Source organism: Lissotriton helveticus, chromosome 6 (genome assembly GCF_964261635.1).
Source record: "Lissotriton helveticus chromosome 6, aLisHel1.1, whole genome shotgun sequence".
NCBI classification, from domain to species: Eukaryota; Metazoa; Chordata; class Amphibia; order Caudata; family Salamandridae; genus Lissotriton; species Lissotriton helveticus.
The window spans coordinates 8,516,356-8,536,164 of NC_136067.1; the positions used below are offsets into that span (position 1 = coordinate 8,516,356).

The window sequence follows — 19,809 nt, forward strand, 5'->3', positions numbered from 1 at the left end:
CCTTCACATACTCTCCTCCACCAGTCTCATTGTGGTATATAAATAAATAATACCGGATCTAGGTTTTACTGGACATAGTAATAACAGATAGCTCAATAAATAAGAGTCAAGATTCGAGGTAGTAGGAGTTTGCAGGTTTAATACAGCATAAAGGAAAGGAACAGGACAACCTGCACAGGAATAGGATGGCAGCGCTGCCGGGGGCTGGATCAGGATCGGCGTAACATTTAATAACAGTACACAAGTATATATATTAAAACAGTTGCATTACAATGAATACAGTAGGCGGGGCAGTGGGTGTGGTCAATAGCAGTCGCGAAAGATAAGGGTGAAAGTAGGTGTAACAAGAGGCGTGTACATAGACATGTGATGTAAACGTAACAGAATATGTCATAAATGGGGCGGAAACATGGAGGGGGCTACCTAAGGAGCCGGGACCTCTGACCTAATGGTGCGCGCAAACTGACAATGACGTGTTACTAGGAGAAGCTGGGGGCTATGAACTCTGTGCTAGGAGTAGAGACTGAAGTCTGGAGAGTCAGGGCGACATGTACCTAAACCCTATCTAGTATCTGATGTTTAGAGGACATGTTGATATAAACTAAAAGTTATCGGGGTAAAGGCTAACAGACTCTAAGACTGGAGCATGCATTATTCTACATGTAGTGCGTGATGAAGAATATGAAATGACCATTAAATGCAGTATTTCTCTTACATGGAGACGTAAAGGCTAGACAATGACGGAAACTATTGATGCGATTCAGTAGCTTAGGAATGCAGAGAAGGAGGGCTGGACTGATAACTAGAATCATAACATACTCTTGGCAGACTAACAGGAAGAGCCAGGCCGAGCCGGGCACTGTGAGGCAGGAAGTAAGTGAAGGGTCGAGGATACAGGTGGGGGCTGTATCGCTCCTCAGCGAGGGTACAGGAGACAGGAGCTGAATCTGGTGTCCAGGCCCTTTTGAGGCCTAGAAACGGGGACTTTTCAATGAAATAACGTGCACACTGAGAAACGTGGCAACGTAACTTTACATAGGCCTAATACTCGTAGCTTTCACGAGAACTGGAAACTGGCATACTAGAGATGGACACAACTATAATTGCGTCTTTAATCGAACATGGGGAATACATATGCATATTAATCATGCACACATAACATAAGATGGAGGACACGTAGGGACACAGAACATGGCAAAATTTACTTTTCCACATTCCCTCCTTGTCACTACGTTTCCATCAGGAAACATCAATATTCATGATACCATCTATCATTTCATACAGTATCATTTGCTCGTCTCGAATTTTCTTGGAACGGGATTTAGAACGGGACTTAGGACTAGGAATACAAGAGGTAGCACAAATGCCACAAATCGCAGGGCCACATTGTATACAGAGGCAGCAACTGAATATGATCGCTACTGCAATACCCAGAAATGACAATACTTTCCATCCCCAGGTGGAAATCATATTCCAGAACCAACCGGACCATGTCCAGGTGCCTGGATCTTGGTGTAACATATGGGCAATTTTATGGAGTCTGGTTATAGCTGAATAAACAGACGGCGCGTTATTAGGAATGAAAATGCAGCAACTAGATCCGATGACTCTACAGGCCCCGCCCCTATCGGCCAGTATGACGTCAAGGACGAGACGATTCTGGAGCACGACAATTCTCATAAAGGATTGCTCTTCGGTTAAATTACCTAGAGCAGAAGTAGTCTCAATCACTACTGCTTCGAGTGTTCTGGTTAATCTACGTATCAGTTTACTATTTACAACAGTACCTAAATAAGGGAAGACACCTTTATTGATATCTATGTATTGTTCTAGAGCAGTTTCAGTATAATCGACAATCGGGAGGTCTCTTTTGTGTCTCGTATGTACTAGGTGGGAATTCCTATGATAGTCAGGTGGGGCTAGAAAAACTGGTGGCAGTAGGAAGGCAATGTAACAGGTTCCCTCCCAATCGAGGGGCAGACGAACATATGCGGTCTGACCACAAACAAAATAAGAATGACGTGAAGCTTTGAAAATAGATTTCCTACTGTCACTATACTTGACGATAGTAGTACAATCACTATGGCCTACATGTACGGAACCATTCTTTCGGACACATAATTCGCCTTTAACTGGTAATACTGATATAGCAGGTAAGTCTGGAGTAGTATCAGACTGAACATTCAGGACCATAAAATTCGAAGAATAATTTCCTAATTATAAACTTCATTTTCTAGATCTAACCCTGTTCTGTGGGGAAGACCTTGCTTGTCTGGAAAACATGTACTGTTAAGAAAGGACATATCTGTTGAGGATGACGTTAACGTGGACCATGCTCCACACGAACCATTATGTGAAAATGGATAAGGAAAGAGTGGCAGAACTCCCTTCGGTGTCTGGAAAGGGGGGAGTCGACCACACACCCAACAATTAGTGGCATTGTTGGTCTGGTGTGAATAATGTAACATGCGGATAAAAGAATTATTTCGCATAGCGAGACGATAAGAGAGTTCATGAGGAGGCAGATCACTAAACGTGTGCTCTACTGTAGCATTAGCAGACTTATTTACATGAGAAACTGGAAAATACAAATAAAATGCATAACCTGTGCAGGTAATCATAAGGCTGAAAAACAATATGAAACTTAGAAAAACGATACATCGGATTGAGTTTTGACTAACTCTCTCACTATGGGGGTCTATTTTATACATGTCAGAAACCGGTCTAACCGTTTCACCTAGGGGAGGACTTAGACAATCAAACTGGCTGACTTATTTTACTAGACCTTAATTTGAGCTTATACTCCTGTTGCGGAGTTTTCTCTAACGGGGAGGGTTCAATATCATTGTCTTTTGCGGGACAGTCCTTAAGAATAGTACTTTGGCAGTCCTTAAGATCCACGGAAATGTTCTTTGAAACAGGCTTCAATCCAAAAAATCTTTTCACATGTGACAGGTGGACCCAGCCCTTCCTGCCTTCCAGCTTGACGGCAGTACGGGTGGCCAGGAGGACCTGTCGGGGTTCCTTCCAGCGAGGCTCCAGCGGACTTGAACGATCAAAATTCCGGACAAGAACCATGCATCCGGGAACGATGTCATGCGGTGCCACCTCGGTATTGTCTGGAAATGCGGCAGCAACCTGTGAACGACAAGAGTTGAGGGCAGACATCAAGGAAGCTAGGTAATCTGTCAGCATATTACTTGAAACATCGGTAATACTTCGAGGTCTAGGTGTACCCCACATGTTAGGGGGGCGGCCGAATACGACTTCATACGGGGACAGACCTGATCTGGAGTGTGCGACCATGCGCATATAAAATAAAGCGACTGGCAGAGCTACTAGCCAGTCCACACCTTTCTCTTTACATACTTTGGCGATGCGGATTTTCAGGGTCTGATTATGTCTCTCTACTAGACCAGCTGCTTCAGGATGGCGTACACAATGGAACTTCCACTGGTACCCTAACAAAAGGGAAACATGTTTCATCAACTCAGATGAGAATGGCTGGCCGTTGTCAGAATATACGTCTCTAGGGAGTCCATAACGGGGGAAGAACTCACGAACCAACTGCTTGGCAGTGGTCGCGGCTGTGTAATCTGGGACTGGATATGCCTCTGTCCACCTGGACAAAGCGCATACAACTACAAGGACATACTTGAAACCTCGACATCGCTCCATCTGAATATAATCCATCTGGAGGACTTCAAAAGGGTGGTCAGGGGGCTGGAAACCACCTTGTTCCACCGGGACACTTTTACCTGGATTAAACTGGCAACATATCATACAGGTACGGACTTTCTGCTTGGCTGCAGCTCGTAAATGCTTGTTGAACCAAATGTTCTGGATACTGTCTAACATAGCTTTTTCTCCTAAATGTGCTGGACTATGTGCGGTATTGATAATGACTTGAACCATGGAGTCGGGGAGAAACCATGTGGCTTTACCCTTCGTTACCCATCCCTGATCTGTCTGGACCCCTCCTTGTTCGGACCATTTCTTGATTTCATCGGGAGTAGCATGTAACTGAATATCTATGACATCTTGAGTAGGGTCCTTAACTGTCATACAGGTAGTCGGATCTGGAGTATGTGTCTGTGTCTTGTTAACTGGAATGTCTGGAGTCTGTGCTGTAAGCTTGGCTGTGCGATCTGCTAGATCATTACCTTGAGAAATAATGTCAGTAACTTTCGTATGTGCTTTGCATTTCATGATAGCAATAGATGTCGGTAAGTGTATGGCATCTAACAGAGCCTGAATAAGGAGGCCATGCTGAATCTTGGTTCCATGAGAAGTCATGAAACCTCTCTCCTGCCAGAGCACTCCGAAGTCGTGTACAACTCCAAATGCGTAGCGTGAATCTGTGTAAACATTAACTTTCAGGTTCTTAGCGTGTATGCAGGCTTGTGTCAGAGCAACTAGCTCTGCTTCTTGAGCAGACAGGGTGTCAATACGGTGTGTTTCTATAACTTCAGTGTCAGTAGTCACTGCATACGCGGCTACTAGTTCTCCTGTACTTGTTCTCATACATGAACCATCCACATAAAGTGTCAGGTCGGGATCTGGTAATGGAATATCTGTCAGATCTTGTCTTGGCTTAGTCATAATGTTAACTACTTCCACACAGTCGTGTGTGGCAGGATTTGAATTAACTGACGGTAACAGTGTAGCAGGATTTAGAACGTTGCAGCGTCTGATTTCTATGTGTGGCTGGAACAGTGTCAATTCATAACCTGTTAAACGTGCAATTGTCAAGTGCTGAGTCTGGGTTCGGTTTAAAAGAACTTCCACGGAGTGTGGAACTTGTACTGTCAAGGAATGTCCTAATACTATGGAATCACTTTGTCTGATAGCTAGTGCTGTGGCTGCAACTGACTTGAGGCACGCAGGCAGAGCCTGGGCTACAGGATCTAATGTGCTCGAAAAATAAGCACAGGGCTTGTATTGTCCTGCTTGATCTTGTGTGAGAACAGATAATGCTGTACCTTCGCGTTCAGTGACGAAAAGTGTAAAAGGCTTACTGTAGTTCGGTGTAGCTAGAACAGGAGCTTGGCATAAAGCTTTCTTTAACTCATTGAAACTAAGTGTATGTTCAGATGTCCAAGGGAGGACAGTCGATACGGCTGCCTCCTGTGTCGTTAACTGTATCAGTGGCTTAGCTAGAAATGCATACTGAGGAATCCATTGTCTACAATAAGAAGTAAGGCCGATAAAAGCACGTACCTCCTTCTGGGTCTTGGGCTGAGGAAGACTCGCTATTAACTGGATACGGTCTGGTGTCAACTGCCTACCCCTCTTGGACAGTAAGTGGCCTAAATAGATCACTTGCTGGACACAGAATTGAAGCTTCGAAGGGGACACCTTGTGCCCCATCTCGGCAAGGAAATACAAGACTGTAAGTGATGCTCGCTCGCAAGCACGTTCAGAACGGGCTGTGATCAGTAGATCATCGACAGTGTCAGTTGGCATGTGAATGTTGTCTAGTTGTCTCTTAAGTGCTTGACTGTAAATACTAGGACTTTCTGTGAAACCTTGAGGAGCTCGTGTGAACATATAGCTCCTTCCATTTAAACAAAATCCGAAAAGAAACTGGCTGTCTGGATGAATGGGGACACTGAAAAACGCGTTCTTGAGGTCTATGACTGTGAAAAATGAGGCTTCGGAATCAATGGCTGTCAATAGGGAAGAGATATCTGGGACAACTGGGTACTGGGGAATAATACATTTATTAAGTTCTCGTAGGTCAATCACTAATCGATATACTGGGGGTGCATTTGGATCAGTACGTTTCATGACTGGAATGATCGGAGAATTACATACATTGGAGTCAGTTTCTACAACTACTCCTTGAGCGATGAGCTCGTCAATAATTTTGGATAAGGCTGCTACAGCCTCAGGTGACAATCTGTACTGTCTGATTCGTGGTAACACTACACCTGGTTTGAGAGTCACACGATGGGGTGTGATTTGCATATAACCTACATCAGTTGGACCTTGCGCCCATAGATGCTGCGGAACATTAGACAATCTCGGATCAAAATCTCGTAATACATAGTGACCCTTGAAGTCACGTAGAAACAGGCGTATTCCTTCTGGGGAGCAGCAAATAACTGCACCTAAGTCTTTCAGTGTTTTAATACCTAACAGATTTTCTGGACATGACTTAGTAAGTAATAGATCAGTAGTGCGGGACAATGGACCTACTTCTAGAGTAACTGGCTTAGATATCTCGTTTACAATAGGCTTTCCTGAAAATCCAAGGGAAACATTTCTAGAGCCTGAGAGCGGAGCCCCTGGAACTTCGGCGTGACTAATGGTGGTCCTACTTGCCCCTGTATCAATCAGAAACTTTCTGTCTTTCCCTAGTACTTGACTATGAACATAGGGACCCTCTTGATCTACAGGTATCTCGATGAGAGGCAAGCCTACCTCCCTCTCTAGGCTGTTTCATGAATATGGCTGATACTCTGGATACTCAGACTGTGCATACTGGTACATCTGCTGTGTAACATGTTGTGTTGCAGCAATAGGCTGCGGTGCTGGAACTGTCTGTTGTGCATTCTGTGACTGAGAAGTCTGTGAAACTTGTTCTTGTCTAGGCGGACGTGGTCTTTCTTTAGTCTTACCAGTAGCTATATTGTGTTTTAGAACTGCACACTCGTTTATAAAATGACCTGGCTGTTTACAATAATTGCAGGTCCCTTTGACGGGAACTGCAGGATGACTGGCTTGATTCGTACTCCTCTTCTGACTGTCTTGAGGAACAGATTGTGCAACTAGTACTTTCATTTTCGTGTCTTTCATACGTTTTCTTTCATGATCTTGCTCTTCTCTGATTCTATTCTGGTGGTACTGGAGCATCTGTAACATCTGGGACGGGGTATTAGCTTGCCAGGTACTTTCGACTTTCAGAACTCGATTCTTAACTTGTGGACTCGAATTCTCGACTAATTTAGTAACAAAAAGATGAGGGTATGACTCGCTACTCGTCTTGAGGCCACTGTTTATGATAAAACATTTTTCAAATCTAGAATAAAAATCACTAGTGTCTTCATCTTGTTTCTGTTTACAGGCTGAGATTGCATCCCAGTCTTCCTTTTTAGTGGCTAATAATCTTGGCAAAACTTGTATCAATAATTCAGGTAATTCTTTACATTTCTCTCCTAGACCGGTACCTGGTACTCGTATCTTATCTTCAGCTTCTAGAACTGCCCAATCGATCTTTTTCTCTCCCACCTCCCAATCTTTTTCCTTGAGTTTTTCATATACCCCTGCGGGCAACAGGACTTTTAGCATTTTAATAATATCTGGATATGTGTATTCTCCCATACGGAGCATGTCTTTTAATTCTCGGTGGAACCCTGCTGGATCTTTGTCATGACAGGGAATTAATTTCTTCATCTCTAAGAGTTCCATCTTGGTAATCGGAGTGTAAACAAACACTCGTTGTATTTCACCATCTGTTGTCCTGACTGGGTGTACTTCTCGTAACGGATTCTGTCTATCTATGTAAAAGGGTTTACTTTCTGGGGGTGAGACATGAACAAAATGCGGGTTCAGAAACGTTCTATATTTGTGGCGCTGTTCTAGAATGATCCTAATTAAATCGGTACCTAAACCTTTCCATTTATACTGGAGTAATTCGTTCAGGACATCATGTAACGGACCTGGATCTGAATGTTGACCCTCATACAGAGTAATGAGGTGTTGGATCATATACATACCCACCAGTCGTTGCTCGGCTGGGGGCAATTTCAGAAACATTTGTGCCACTATTTCGTCTGGAAAAGTGGTAGAATCAGTAATCCATCGGACTGCTGATCGGACTAGTTCTTGTTCATGCATAGTACTTAACTCACTATAACCGATTCGTGATTTCAGAATGTGATCGGTAGCTTGAAATACTTGTTCTAGAGAACCTTGTTCTGGTGTTGGATGAGGAACAGTTTTCTTGTAGTCTAGACGTGAATGTCGGTCTGGAAATCTAGATTTTCCTACATACGCTATTCTGACGGGATTCTCGTCCTCTACCTCTTCAGTAGAAGAGTCATTCTCTTTCTCGCTTACTTGTGCTGCTTTACGTTGTTCATGTAACTTTATTATTTCTTTACGAATTCTCTTGTACATACTCTCTATACTACTGATAGTCTTGTGCTTACCCTCGGCTATATTATCACTCCACCTTGTCAGGATTCTCATTTCGGCCGGATCTTTAGTCGGGTAGTCTTGTTCTCTTATTAGACAATTAATCAGAAACTTTAATATCATGAGCTGGATCTCAGCTTTCCTTTGGGACATGGCTTCACCAATACTTTCTGGATCATCCCCTGTACGGATGAAACGATATATTCTGTCTAGATCTCCTTTCATATCTGGTAGGGTGTCTAAATACCCGGTCACCCGTCTTACACGGATGGAATATATTACTGTACTATCATCACCTGCAACCGGATCATAGCGGCATTCAGTAAGAGCTCGTCGGATATCTGCAACGGACTTAAATTTGGGCGTACGTTGTAACGCACATTCATGTAACTCGGCCAACGTTCTACGTTGGTGTGGTGGCGGGGTACCAGGAGGACCTCCTCCTGCGGCCCCTATGCTGGAATCGTCGACTGATACTCTTCGTGCTGGCAGAGTGGGAAATTGTAATGTGGGCTGAACCGGGGGTACCGTGGCAGGTACTCCGGTGTCTGGAGGAGCAGGATTTACATTATTTACAGGGACTGGCGGAACAGGATTTGCATATTCTGGAACTGTGTCGTCCAAGTAGGACGAGATGAAAATATCAGCTGCGGTCGGTTTGTGACGTAGCTTAGTCGGAACTAATGGTGGCGGAAAATTACTGGATGCCTCCGGGGTCGCTTTTGGCAAGCCCTCGGCAAGAAGAGGATACATACCCTTAATGAGGGCATGCCTCTGTCTATCTGACTGTTCAGTTTTGACTCGTTCACCTATCTCGATTAGTTCCTTTTCTTGGGCTCGTTCTAAAGATTCTCTACTTAATTCTGACTTTCTGATTTCTTTTTCGGTTCTTTTATGAGATTCTTTGCGCCATAACTCGATGGCATCTTTCTGTGACTGTCTGGCTTTCTTTTTCCATAATGCTTCTTCTACTCGCATGATGCACTCGGCATCCCATGTACCCGATACGGGCCATCTATACTTTTCTTCTAACTGTTTGGTATACTCTACCCATAAATCTAGATATAATATGGCACTTATGCCATGCTTCTGATACATAAAATGACCTGGACTGTCCCTAGGCGGGACAGGAACTGCTTCTTCTAACAGACCTTTTCTAGTTCTTAACTGACGTAGTCTGGAAATTAAGGCATGACTGAACTGTTAATCTAGACACAATACAATACACAATGAACACGATAATTACTCCACATTCATACCACGACATTAAAATACATGAAGAACATTTAAAATATCAGTTCGAACAGAATACTACCTGGAATACTGAAAACAGAATACATGAATTTTCTCGAGAACAGAACTGACTAGAACAGAAACTAGATGTACTGCTGAAACAGTACGAAACTTACCGGTCTCATAAAGAGACACGTCAGGACCCGCATCCACCGAAGTGGACACTTCGTTTTGGGTCTGTGTACCACCAACCCACGGACCAGAGTCAATTAGACTGACCCTGTCTAGATACTACCCCAGCAATGGTACTCACCGGGCAGCAAGAACGGAAGGCCTCAGACTGGACTGGACTGCTTTGACGCCGGACGGACGAACTTCGGACTTCTGTTACGGGTGGGCCTCCGGATACCTCGGACTCTCGGCTTGGGCTCTGGTCGGGACTCGCCGCGTTCCTCCACCGCCTCGTCTGGATGCTGGACCGCCACCTCCGTCTCCTCCGTGGGCCTGAGGGATACTTGAAGCAGAAATATCTGCACGTGCACGGTATGGTTCCGTCACGGCTGCAGAGGGTCAGGGGGCCGGCGTGGCTTCACCGGCGCGTGGGGAAAGGGCAAGTCCCTATTCGGGCGCCATTATGTGGTATATAAATAAATAATACCGGATCTAGGTTTTACTGGACATAGTAATAACAGATAGCTCAATAAATAAGAGTCAAGATTCGAGGTAGTAGGAGTTTGCAGGTTTAATACAGCATAAAGGACAGGAACAGGACAACCTGCACAGGAATAGGATGGCAGCGCTGCCGGGGGCTGGATCAGGATCGGCGTAACATTTAATAACAGTACACAAGTATATATATTAAAACAGTTGCATTACAATGAATACAGTAGGCGGGGCAGTGGGTGTGGTCAATAGCAGTCGCGAAAGATAAGGGTGAAAGTAGGTGTAACAAGAGGCGTGTACATAGACATGTGATGTAAACGTAACAGAATATGTCATAAATGGGGCGGAAACATGGAGGGGGCTACCTAAGGAGCCGGGACCTCTGACCTAATGGTGCGCGCAAACTGACAATGACGTGTTACTAGGAGAAGCTGGGGGCTATGAACTCTGTGCTAGGAGTAGAGACTGAAGTCTGGAGAGTCAGGGCGACATGTACCTAAACCCTATCTAGTATCTGATGTTTAGAGGACATGTTGATATAAACTAAAAGTTATCGGGGTAAAGGCTAACAGACTCTAAGACTGGAGCATGCATTATTCTACATGTAGTGCGTGATGAAGAATATGAAATGACCATTAAATGCAGTATTTCTCTTACATGGAGACGTAAAGGCTAGACAATGACGGAAACTATTGATGCGATTCAGTAGCTTAGGAATGCAGAGAAGGAGGGCTGGACTGATAACTAGAATCATAACATACTCTTGGCAGACTAACAGGCAGAGCCAGGCCGAGCCGGGCACTGTGAGGCAGGAAGTAAGTGAAGGGTCGAGGATACAGGTGGGGGCTGTATCGCTCCTCAGCGAGGGTACAGGAGACAGGAGCTGAATCTGGTGTCCAGGCCCTTTTGAGGCCTAGAAACGGGGACTTTTCAATGAAATAACGTGCACACTGAGAAACGTGGCAACGTAACTTTACATAGGCCTAATACTCGTAGCTTTCACGAGAACTGGAAACTGGCATACTAGAGATGGACACAACTATAATTGCGTCTTTAATCGAACATGGGGAATACATATGCATATTAATCATGCACACATAACATAAGATGGAGGACACGTAGGGACACAGAACATGGCAAAATTTACTTTTCCACATCATCCCTCACATACTGTCCTCCACCAGTCTCATCCCTCACATACTGTCCTCCACAAGTCTCGTTCCTCACATACTGTTCCCCAGCAGTTTCATGCCGCACATACTGTCCTCCACCAGTTTCATCTCTCACATACTGTCCTCCACCAGTTTCATGCCTCATATACAGTTCTTCACCAGTCTCATTCTTCACATACTGTTCTTGATCGGCCTCAACCCCCACATACTCTCCTCCACCAGTCTCATCCCTCACATACCGTTCCCCACACGTCTCATTCCTCACATACTGCCCTCCCCAGTCTCACCCCTCAGATACTTTCCTCCACCAGTCTCATCCCTCACATACTGTCGTCCACCAGTCTCATCCCTCCCTTAGTGCCATCCAGCCAGTCTCATCGGTCACATACGGCCCTCCACAGTCTCATCCCTCACGTACTGTTCTCCACCAGTCTCATCCCTCACATACTGCCCTCCACCAGTCTCATCTCTCACATATGTCTGCTACCAGTCAAGTACATGTATATATGCGGGTGTACGGGTGTCTCTAGATCTTGTCACTCCTCATCGACCGCCAGTGTCCCATGGAGAGGCCGGTGAACCAACCATAATAACATGTGACCTTGTTCTCTCTTGTGAGCAGTGATGTTCTTGAGTAAGAAGCAGAAGGAAAAAGAGCTGGAATCCAAGAGTCAAATCATCGAAGGCATCAGTCGGCTCATCTGTACGGCCAAGAACCAGAACACTATGTTGCGTGGTGAGTACTGAGGAAGAAATGAGATGTGCCGTACTTTATGGGTGACTGAAACACCTTGGTGCACCATGAGTGGTGGGGGGCCGCCAGGGCAGAAAGGAGCTCTTGGGTAGGGGACACATACCATGCTGCACCTTGAGTAGTAGGGAAGAAACCTTAGAAACTGTCATGATGCTGCGAGGAGTAAAACTGAACGTTGTGTGATGATTGTGATTGGAAAAAACATGACTTAAGAAACAGGGACGAGTGGATGAAAGCCATGCTGTGAGGCTAGCACAAGCGTAGAACGTAAGGCACAGTGATCATTGCATAAGTAAAACATCTGTATGAAGTTGGAAACCAAAGGTATTCTACTGTGGAAGGAGTAAAAGGATCCTACTGGAAGGTGAGTGAGTGCAAGAAGTCGAGAAACATGAGTGAGGGGTCTGTCTGAAGAGATAGAGTGGGATAAAGTACCGGGTGACGATGAAGAAGGGTTGGTAATGTGCGAGGTGAGTAGGAAGTCATAACCACGAGGTGCTGTACTGATACAGACGCAAAGAAGGTGGAGTACCCTCCTGCCATAAAGAGGGAAATGCGATGAAGAGGCCAAAAGATGGGCCAGTAGATTCAAAGTTATTAACCTTGCTGCTGTACAAGTGGCAACCAGTTATTAAGGTAGTAAGTAGATCAGAGATTTGTAAAAGAGAAATCACGCAGAGCATAAGCAAGTCTTGTAAGTTTAAGATCTCCTCACAAGGAGCAGAGCAAAAGCAAGTCTTGTAAGTGTAAGATCTCACAACAAGGAGCAGAGCCGGAGCAAGTCTTGTAAGTTCAAGATCTCACAATATGGAGCAGAGCAGGAGCAAGTCTTTTAAGTTCAAGATCTCGCAACACGGAGCCGGAGCAAGTCTTGTAAGTTCAAGATCTCCTCACACGGAGCGGAGCCGGGGCAAGTCTTGTAAGTTCAAGATCTCCTCACACGGAGCGGAGCCGGGGCAAGTCTTGTAAGTTCAAGATCTCGCAACACGGAGCAGAGCCCGAGCAAGTCTTGTAAGTTCAAGATCTCCTCACACGGAGCGGAGCCGGGGCAAGTCTTGTAAGTTCAAGATCTCGCAACACGGAGCAGAGCCGGAGCAAGTCTTGTAAGTTCACGATCTTACAATACGGAGCAGAGCAGGAGCAAGTCTTGTAAGTTCAAGATCTCCTCACACGGAGCAGAGCAAAAGCAAGTCTTGTAAGTTCAAGATCTCGCAACACGGAGCCGGAGCAAGTCTTGTAAGTTCAAGATCTCCTCACAAGGAGCAGAGCAAAAGCAAGTATTGTAAGTGTAAGATCTCGCAACACGTAGCAGAGCCGGAGCAAGTCTTGTAAGTTCAAGATCTTACAATACGGAGCAGAGCTGGAGCAAGTCTTGTAAGTTCAAGATCTCCTCACACGGAGCAGAGCAAAAGCAAGTCTTGTAAGTGTAAGATCTCACAACAAGGAGCAGAGCCGGAGCAAGTCTTGTAAGTTCAAGATCTCGCAACACGGAGCCGGAGCAAGTCTTGTAAGTTCAAGATCTCACAACACGGAGCCGGGGCAAGTCTTGTAAGTTCAAGATCTCACAACACGGAGCCCGGGCAAGTCTTGTAAGTTCAAGATCTCACAATACGGAGCGGAGCCGGGGCAAGTCTTGTAAGTTCAAGATCTCGCAACACGTAGCAGGAGCAAGCCTTGTAGGTTCAAGATCTCGCAGCACGGAGCAGGAGCAAGTCTTGTAAGTTCAAGATCTCCTCACATGGAGCGGAGCAGGAGAAAGTCTTGTAAGTTCAAGATCTCACAATACGGAGCAGAGCAGGAGCAAGTCTCGTAAGTTCAAGATCAAGTAAAGTTTATGGGACCCCCTCTAGAGCTATCATTTTTAGGTCAGGGAGAAGAGGGGAAAAGAAAGCAGACACAATGAAACAACTCCCTCGTGACCTCCTAATTTTTCGGGTTACCTCTAATTACATGGGCATAACCATACTACGACACATTTGTTTTACTTTCTCATTTTTTTTATTTACATTTTTTTTTTTTTTTTAGGACACTTCTTTTCATATAATTATTTTCCGTTTTAAAAATGTTTTCTCACCACAAAATACATTGTTGTCATCAATAGATCATAATACACAATTCATTATTCCTATATTAATACACATATAAATACACATATCACCAGTTCGAGAACTGAACCAAACACAACACTCTCTCTCACTCATACACAATCACAACCACGTACAGCTGGACACGTTAACACTTTTGTTGATGTTTTGTCTATTGCCCAATATATAACCCCTGTAGTCAGTGGGATTTTGAAAGGACTTGGTCAACGCGTTTCGGTGGAAGGTAACAGCGATAGAAACCACCTTCATCAGGACCCGCCCGATATGTCAATCTATGTTCTCTATACCCTGAAATTACCTGCAGAGAGGTATATGAAAACTCCACATTTGATTTATGCCCATGACACATATGAAAAAGACATTGTTTGAACCGATCAACAAGTACAACAATCATATGAACAATATCCGCTTGAATGCCACCTTTTACCCAAATACACAAGTGAATCCTATCCATTTAAAAAAGAAAACACAGATACTTAAACTCCAATTTGCCTTCACCTACTCAGGGCAAAAAACGAGTTCATTTGCCCCCTTTAACCCTTCCCATGCTGATGACGAGCTGAGCTCGTCATCAGCCACGGTGCTCGTGTGCTGATGACGAGCTCAGCTCGTCATGGCCGTTAGAACGCTCACACGCAGGGATAATTCCCCTGCTGTGCTGAGCGTTCTAAGGAACGGGCGTGGCCGTGACGAGCTGAGCTCGTCATCAGCACACGAGCACTGTGGTTGATGACGAGCTCAGCTCGTCATCAGCACGGGGCGCTGTGCGCGCCCCTGACCCCCCAGCACAGCGGGGGAATTACCCCCGCAGAGAAGGGGTTAACTGAGTATCTGGGTATATTAGCAGTCATCACTAATCTCTGTCATACTTCTCATTCTCTATTTCATGGTTTACATCAAAACGTACTCATAGTTGGATCTTCCATATTACGTTTAGGAGCCTCCAAAGGTTTCACAAAACTCTCCAGATTCTAGTGATGCAACAACCACAGATTTGTCACCTACAGAGTAAATAGAGTAAAAAGGAATTCTATCACCTATTCTCAAGGTGAGTCGGTTTACATCCACAAACCCCGAGCTTTCACCCCTATTACCTTAGATATCTTGTAAGGGAGGCGAAGAAGCTTCAATCCTATCCTGATTTTAGCCACCCTGGTTCTTTCCAGATTCACACTGAAGGATGGAGGAAAGAACAATTCTAACACCGATCGCCCCTCGAAAAACATTACTTTGCAACCCTTTCTTTTGAAACCTTAAAACCTTAAATGTTTTGATTAGGGCGGAAACGTCCCAGATCCTGTCTTTCTTTGGCCCGTGTAGGCAGCTCTCAGAGTCTATCAAATAGGGCCATATGTATCACGGTACCCATTTGCAATTCTGAAATAGCGATTTTTTAGAAATCGTTATTTCAGAATCGTAAATTGGTATGTATGTACAAATTCGCAATTTGTTTGCGAATTCTTAGTATTCCTTAATTGCGATTAGCAAATTGCGAATCGCAATTAAGGAATACTTTCCCATTCATTTCTATGGGCCAGGAGGCCCACAGGAATGAATGGGAAGGTATTCTCAGTTTTGCGATTCGCAATTTGAAAATTGCAAATTGAGAATAATTTCAAGGGTGTCAAAAGGACACCCTGTTGCACCCCTAAAATAAGCATAGGTGCACATGTGGCGCACATACATGCCCTAAGGGCATGTATGTGCCTCACATTGCACTTTGAAAAATGCAAAAATGTACATTTTTCAAGGAATTCGCAAATTACCACCAACTTGAAGTTGGTGGTAATTTGCGATTCCTTAAGGACAATTTGCAATTGTTTTTGCTTCATTCATTGCATTTAAGGAATCGCAAAAATTGCGATTCCTTAAATGCAATTGCAAAATAAGGAATCGCAAATTTTGCGATTCCTTATTTTGCACCAGATTTTCCTTTATACTTACCATTTTGCAAATTGCGAATTTCGGAGTTTGCGAATGCGAATTTGCTTCATACATATAGTGTTTAAACCTATGCATAAAAAGTAACGGAGACTAGTTTAACTACACAGCAGATCTGATAACAAAGATTGAACTTTCTTTATTATTATGGTTTGGCCCTTGTAAGTACCTTGAAATAATATCTTATATTCCTTTATGTTTGTTGGCACTTCCTCTATGCACAAGTAGTCCAACTTCATGAAATTTCAGGCCACATACCATTCATCAATCCACTGAAAAGGTGCGGAAAAATGAATTATTTTTCCTTGTGTATTTTCCACAATATTGCAAACCTCATTCCTTAAGATCTACAATGTTATCCTGCTAGCCTTTCCACTGATCTACCCTTAGTTTCTCTAGTAAGGGAGCTGACGTAGAATTCCCAATCTTTTTTATAGTCCCTCGTACGCAAAGGCATTATACTCTGCTCCACGATACATGTCAGAAAATACCGGTGCCAGTCTCACTGAAACTATCTAATACATTCTAACTATCCCGAAATAGTATGCTAGTATTTTTACAGGACTTTCACCTGCTTACCTGTTTCATCCTGCATTCGTCTCCATCAGCGTCGTGCACCAAACATCTCGCCTTCACGAGTGTGATGCACCGTTTTCAGAAGCTCTATATATACTAAGACTTTCGCCGACATTCTTGCGCCAAAATCAATCAAACGGAGGCACCTGGTTTCGGTTTGTAAAAACAAACCAAGGACTAATCGGCCGCGTCACCGTCACTATCACGTGATCTCGGAAGCGGGGCCGGTGCCCTATCGCATTCGTCCTACAACGTAAATGACGTCGAGATATGCCGCTACTAAGAGAGGACTTAACAATCACTGTGCTACTGAGAAGGTCCTTAATCACATCAAAGGACTAATCTTCACGGCGAAATCTTAGCGCCATCTTGGAAGAGCAATGGCTTAGCAGTAAGTCTCTAATATACACATCGTGTATTTATAGCCCGCACTAACGATACCTCACTGCCCCTGCAGTGGAAGCATTAGTCCACTGAGCCACCAGACCCGTCTGGTCACGTCATCAGCCTTCTTGTGGTTTCTCAAAGCGTTGACCTTTTTTACTTTCTCCCTTTGTCTTCCTCGTCTCATTCGTTTCTTGTGGAGTTCCCTCCCGTTTCCCTTTCCAAGTAGAAAACTACCAAGACGTTCACCCGCTGTTTCTTGCTGTGTCCTTCACTAGCGGGGTGGCCCTGAGGCGTTCCCTGTTAATAACCAACCTGAGAAAAGAAAAGAAACACTTGCTATTTAAACCCACCCATCCGCGAGGAAGGGAGGGCCAACTAGGACTGTGGCGATGAGCTGGAGTCGGAGTAATGAGAGTAATGAAGATTATCGGTCAGTAACGGGGTCGTCATCACCCCCATCCCCCTATAACTTCTTCACCCAGTCCTCACCTGTGACTATACTCAGGAACACTTCAAACAACTAGCAGAACTAGGTGCACAATTTTAGGACCTCGATCACCATTGTCACATCTTTCGAAGCCTTAGGAAAAGAATGAGACGCAATCAAAAAGAGTCTTCAATCAATCAATCAATCAGGGGTTTGTAAAGCGCGCTACTCACCTGTGAGGGTCTCAAGGCGCTGTAAGTCTTTGAGGTAAGAAACAAGAGAAATTCCCAAAGAATGTAATCTACCTGGCTCTGGGGTTAGAGTTTTGTGTACACCCTTGATGCTGTTGCCAATCCAGATGGGAGGACCTGAATATTGATAATTCTGTTCTTGGACACAAACTCTTAAGAATTTCTGGGATGATTTGTGCCTTGGCACATGAAGCTAGCATCTAGCAGGCCCATGGATGCATTGAAGTCTCCCTGCTTTAGTTGTCATCTTGAAAGTCCGATGAGGAATGAAGGTATTGACCGTCTTTAAATCTAGACCTGGTCTGAACCATCCTGAGTATATCTGTAGCAGAAACATTGTTGAATAGCAACATGTCCACTTCTGATCTTCTGATACTGGTACTGTCAGCTGTGTTCAAGAGGGCTTGGGCCCCTTCTAGGAACGCTGAAAGTTTTTCTCGGTCGCGTGACAATGGGGCTTGCATAAAAAAATTATTGAGGGTTTAGCCTTGAAAAACAACATCCAGGGCTCCTATGCCTGAAACATGTCTCTCCCAGATGCTTTGAAAATGTGTCAGCTGACCCCAACTGGCTTCTGGCCTGTCTCTGCATAGTCAGACTTCACAGCTTTCATAATGTTCTCAGTCAGAGTGAATTGCTCCTCAGCTGTTGGGTGTAATTGGGATTTGTAGGCTAATGGAGTGGTTTGCCCCTCGTTGAATAAAACATATCTGTAGCTTGATCTGCTTAGAATTACCCTGATAATGAAGTATTTGTTATGATCCAATTTGCAAATATCTGTCTGCTTGTAGCCCACATAAGATAGTCATATTCATATCTCTGTGTTTCTTTTCATATAAGGTGGTTGACATTAAACCGTATAAAGTTTCACCTTATATGGCGGATAAGCCCTTCTAAAATTCAGGAATTCAATTATGGATTGTAATTTTCAAAATGTATTCACGTAGCAACGTAGTATATTTCTGCACGAAACTTGGTGCGCGTTCTTTGCCTTCAATGTATAATTCATACACTTAAAATATTATGCTAAGGAAGACAATATTTCATTAACTGAAGTTTCTTTTTTACCAGTGTTGGGCTAAAATAGCCACTACTCTCTGTCTTTTCTAAATGTTAACGAAAGTCTTTGCCTGTAAAATACACATCATGCAGGTTTGTAAAGTGCACTATCTCTCGAGAGGATATCCTGGCGCTGACGTATGTAATCAATGTACGACGTAGGGGTGTTCTTGTAGAATTTCTATTATTCTCACTGCAGATTAATCTGGCCAGTTTTATACACTTTGGTTATCACATTTACGCATATTGGGTTCCATCAAATGTGAATGCCATAAGATATTGTGATTTAGGCACTGTGTTCTGACTAAAGAACCCAGTAGCCATGTCAAGTGAGGGCTGCCCGGTATTTTATACTTACTAAACTTGTATAAACGTCCAGTCCTGTGAGCATTTTACACTGATCGTGTACATGTGTGAGAATTCATTGCCGAGTACAATACGGTGTCTGGTCTTTTGTCATTGTTAACTACTTGAAAGAGAGGCACGTTATCGTTGAGACCCCCAACATCCATCCTTATTTATACAAGAGCTGAACCAACCCACAAAACCAGGGAGTTTCTATCCAAGCTGAGGGAGGGCCAGGCAATACCATGACAGACGACTCCGCACCAGTAAGAATTGGAAGGACTCACTCAGACATGCAGCGTATGAGTTGGGTGCCATGTTAGGTTTTCACAAGTATTATGTGACTCAACCCGGTAAATCCTTCTTCTAAGGGGCATGGACCAACTTAGCAGCTTGAAAGGAAGAAACAGACAAAGGATGTCCCACGCATTTCCCTCTGCTTTCCTGAAGATAATTGTATTCTCCTTGACAAACATTGTCAGGACTTGTAATGTATTGTTATTGCTTTTTACAGCCTTTCGTCACCAGGACACGCACGCAAACAATTTGCAGAATCGTCCCGCTTGTGAACGCAAAAAAGGCTTTTCCAATGTACCAACTTCTATTTAGCGATTCGATAACCTGTACCCAAATTGCAAAATGGGTTTACAATTCGGTATTTGGAAGGTACGTGTTTAGGGCGTCCCTTCCAAATATCAAATTGCAGTGGTATGTATGAACGTTTTGCGACCAATTACCGGTCGTAAAACATACA

General features: G+C 44.1%; 1 protein-coding gene across 4 annotated transcripts in view; it reads left to right on the plus strand.

Moving 5' to 3' along the window:
* The window catches only part of LOC144762126 (phosphofurin acidic cluster sorting protein 2-like), a 642,794-nt gene that overhangs the window by 614,070 nt on the left and 8,915 nt on the right, over positions 1-19,809 (plus strand). For all 4 annotated transcript variants that reach the window (XM_078647259.1, XM_078647257.1, XM_078647258.1 and 1 more), the window contains one exon: positions 11,833-11,946. In XM_078647259.1, the coding sequence (XP_078503385.1) occupies positions 11,833-11,946 (114 nt within the window). The remainder of the gene's footprint in view (positions 1-11,832; positions 11,947-19,809) is intronic.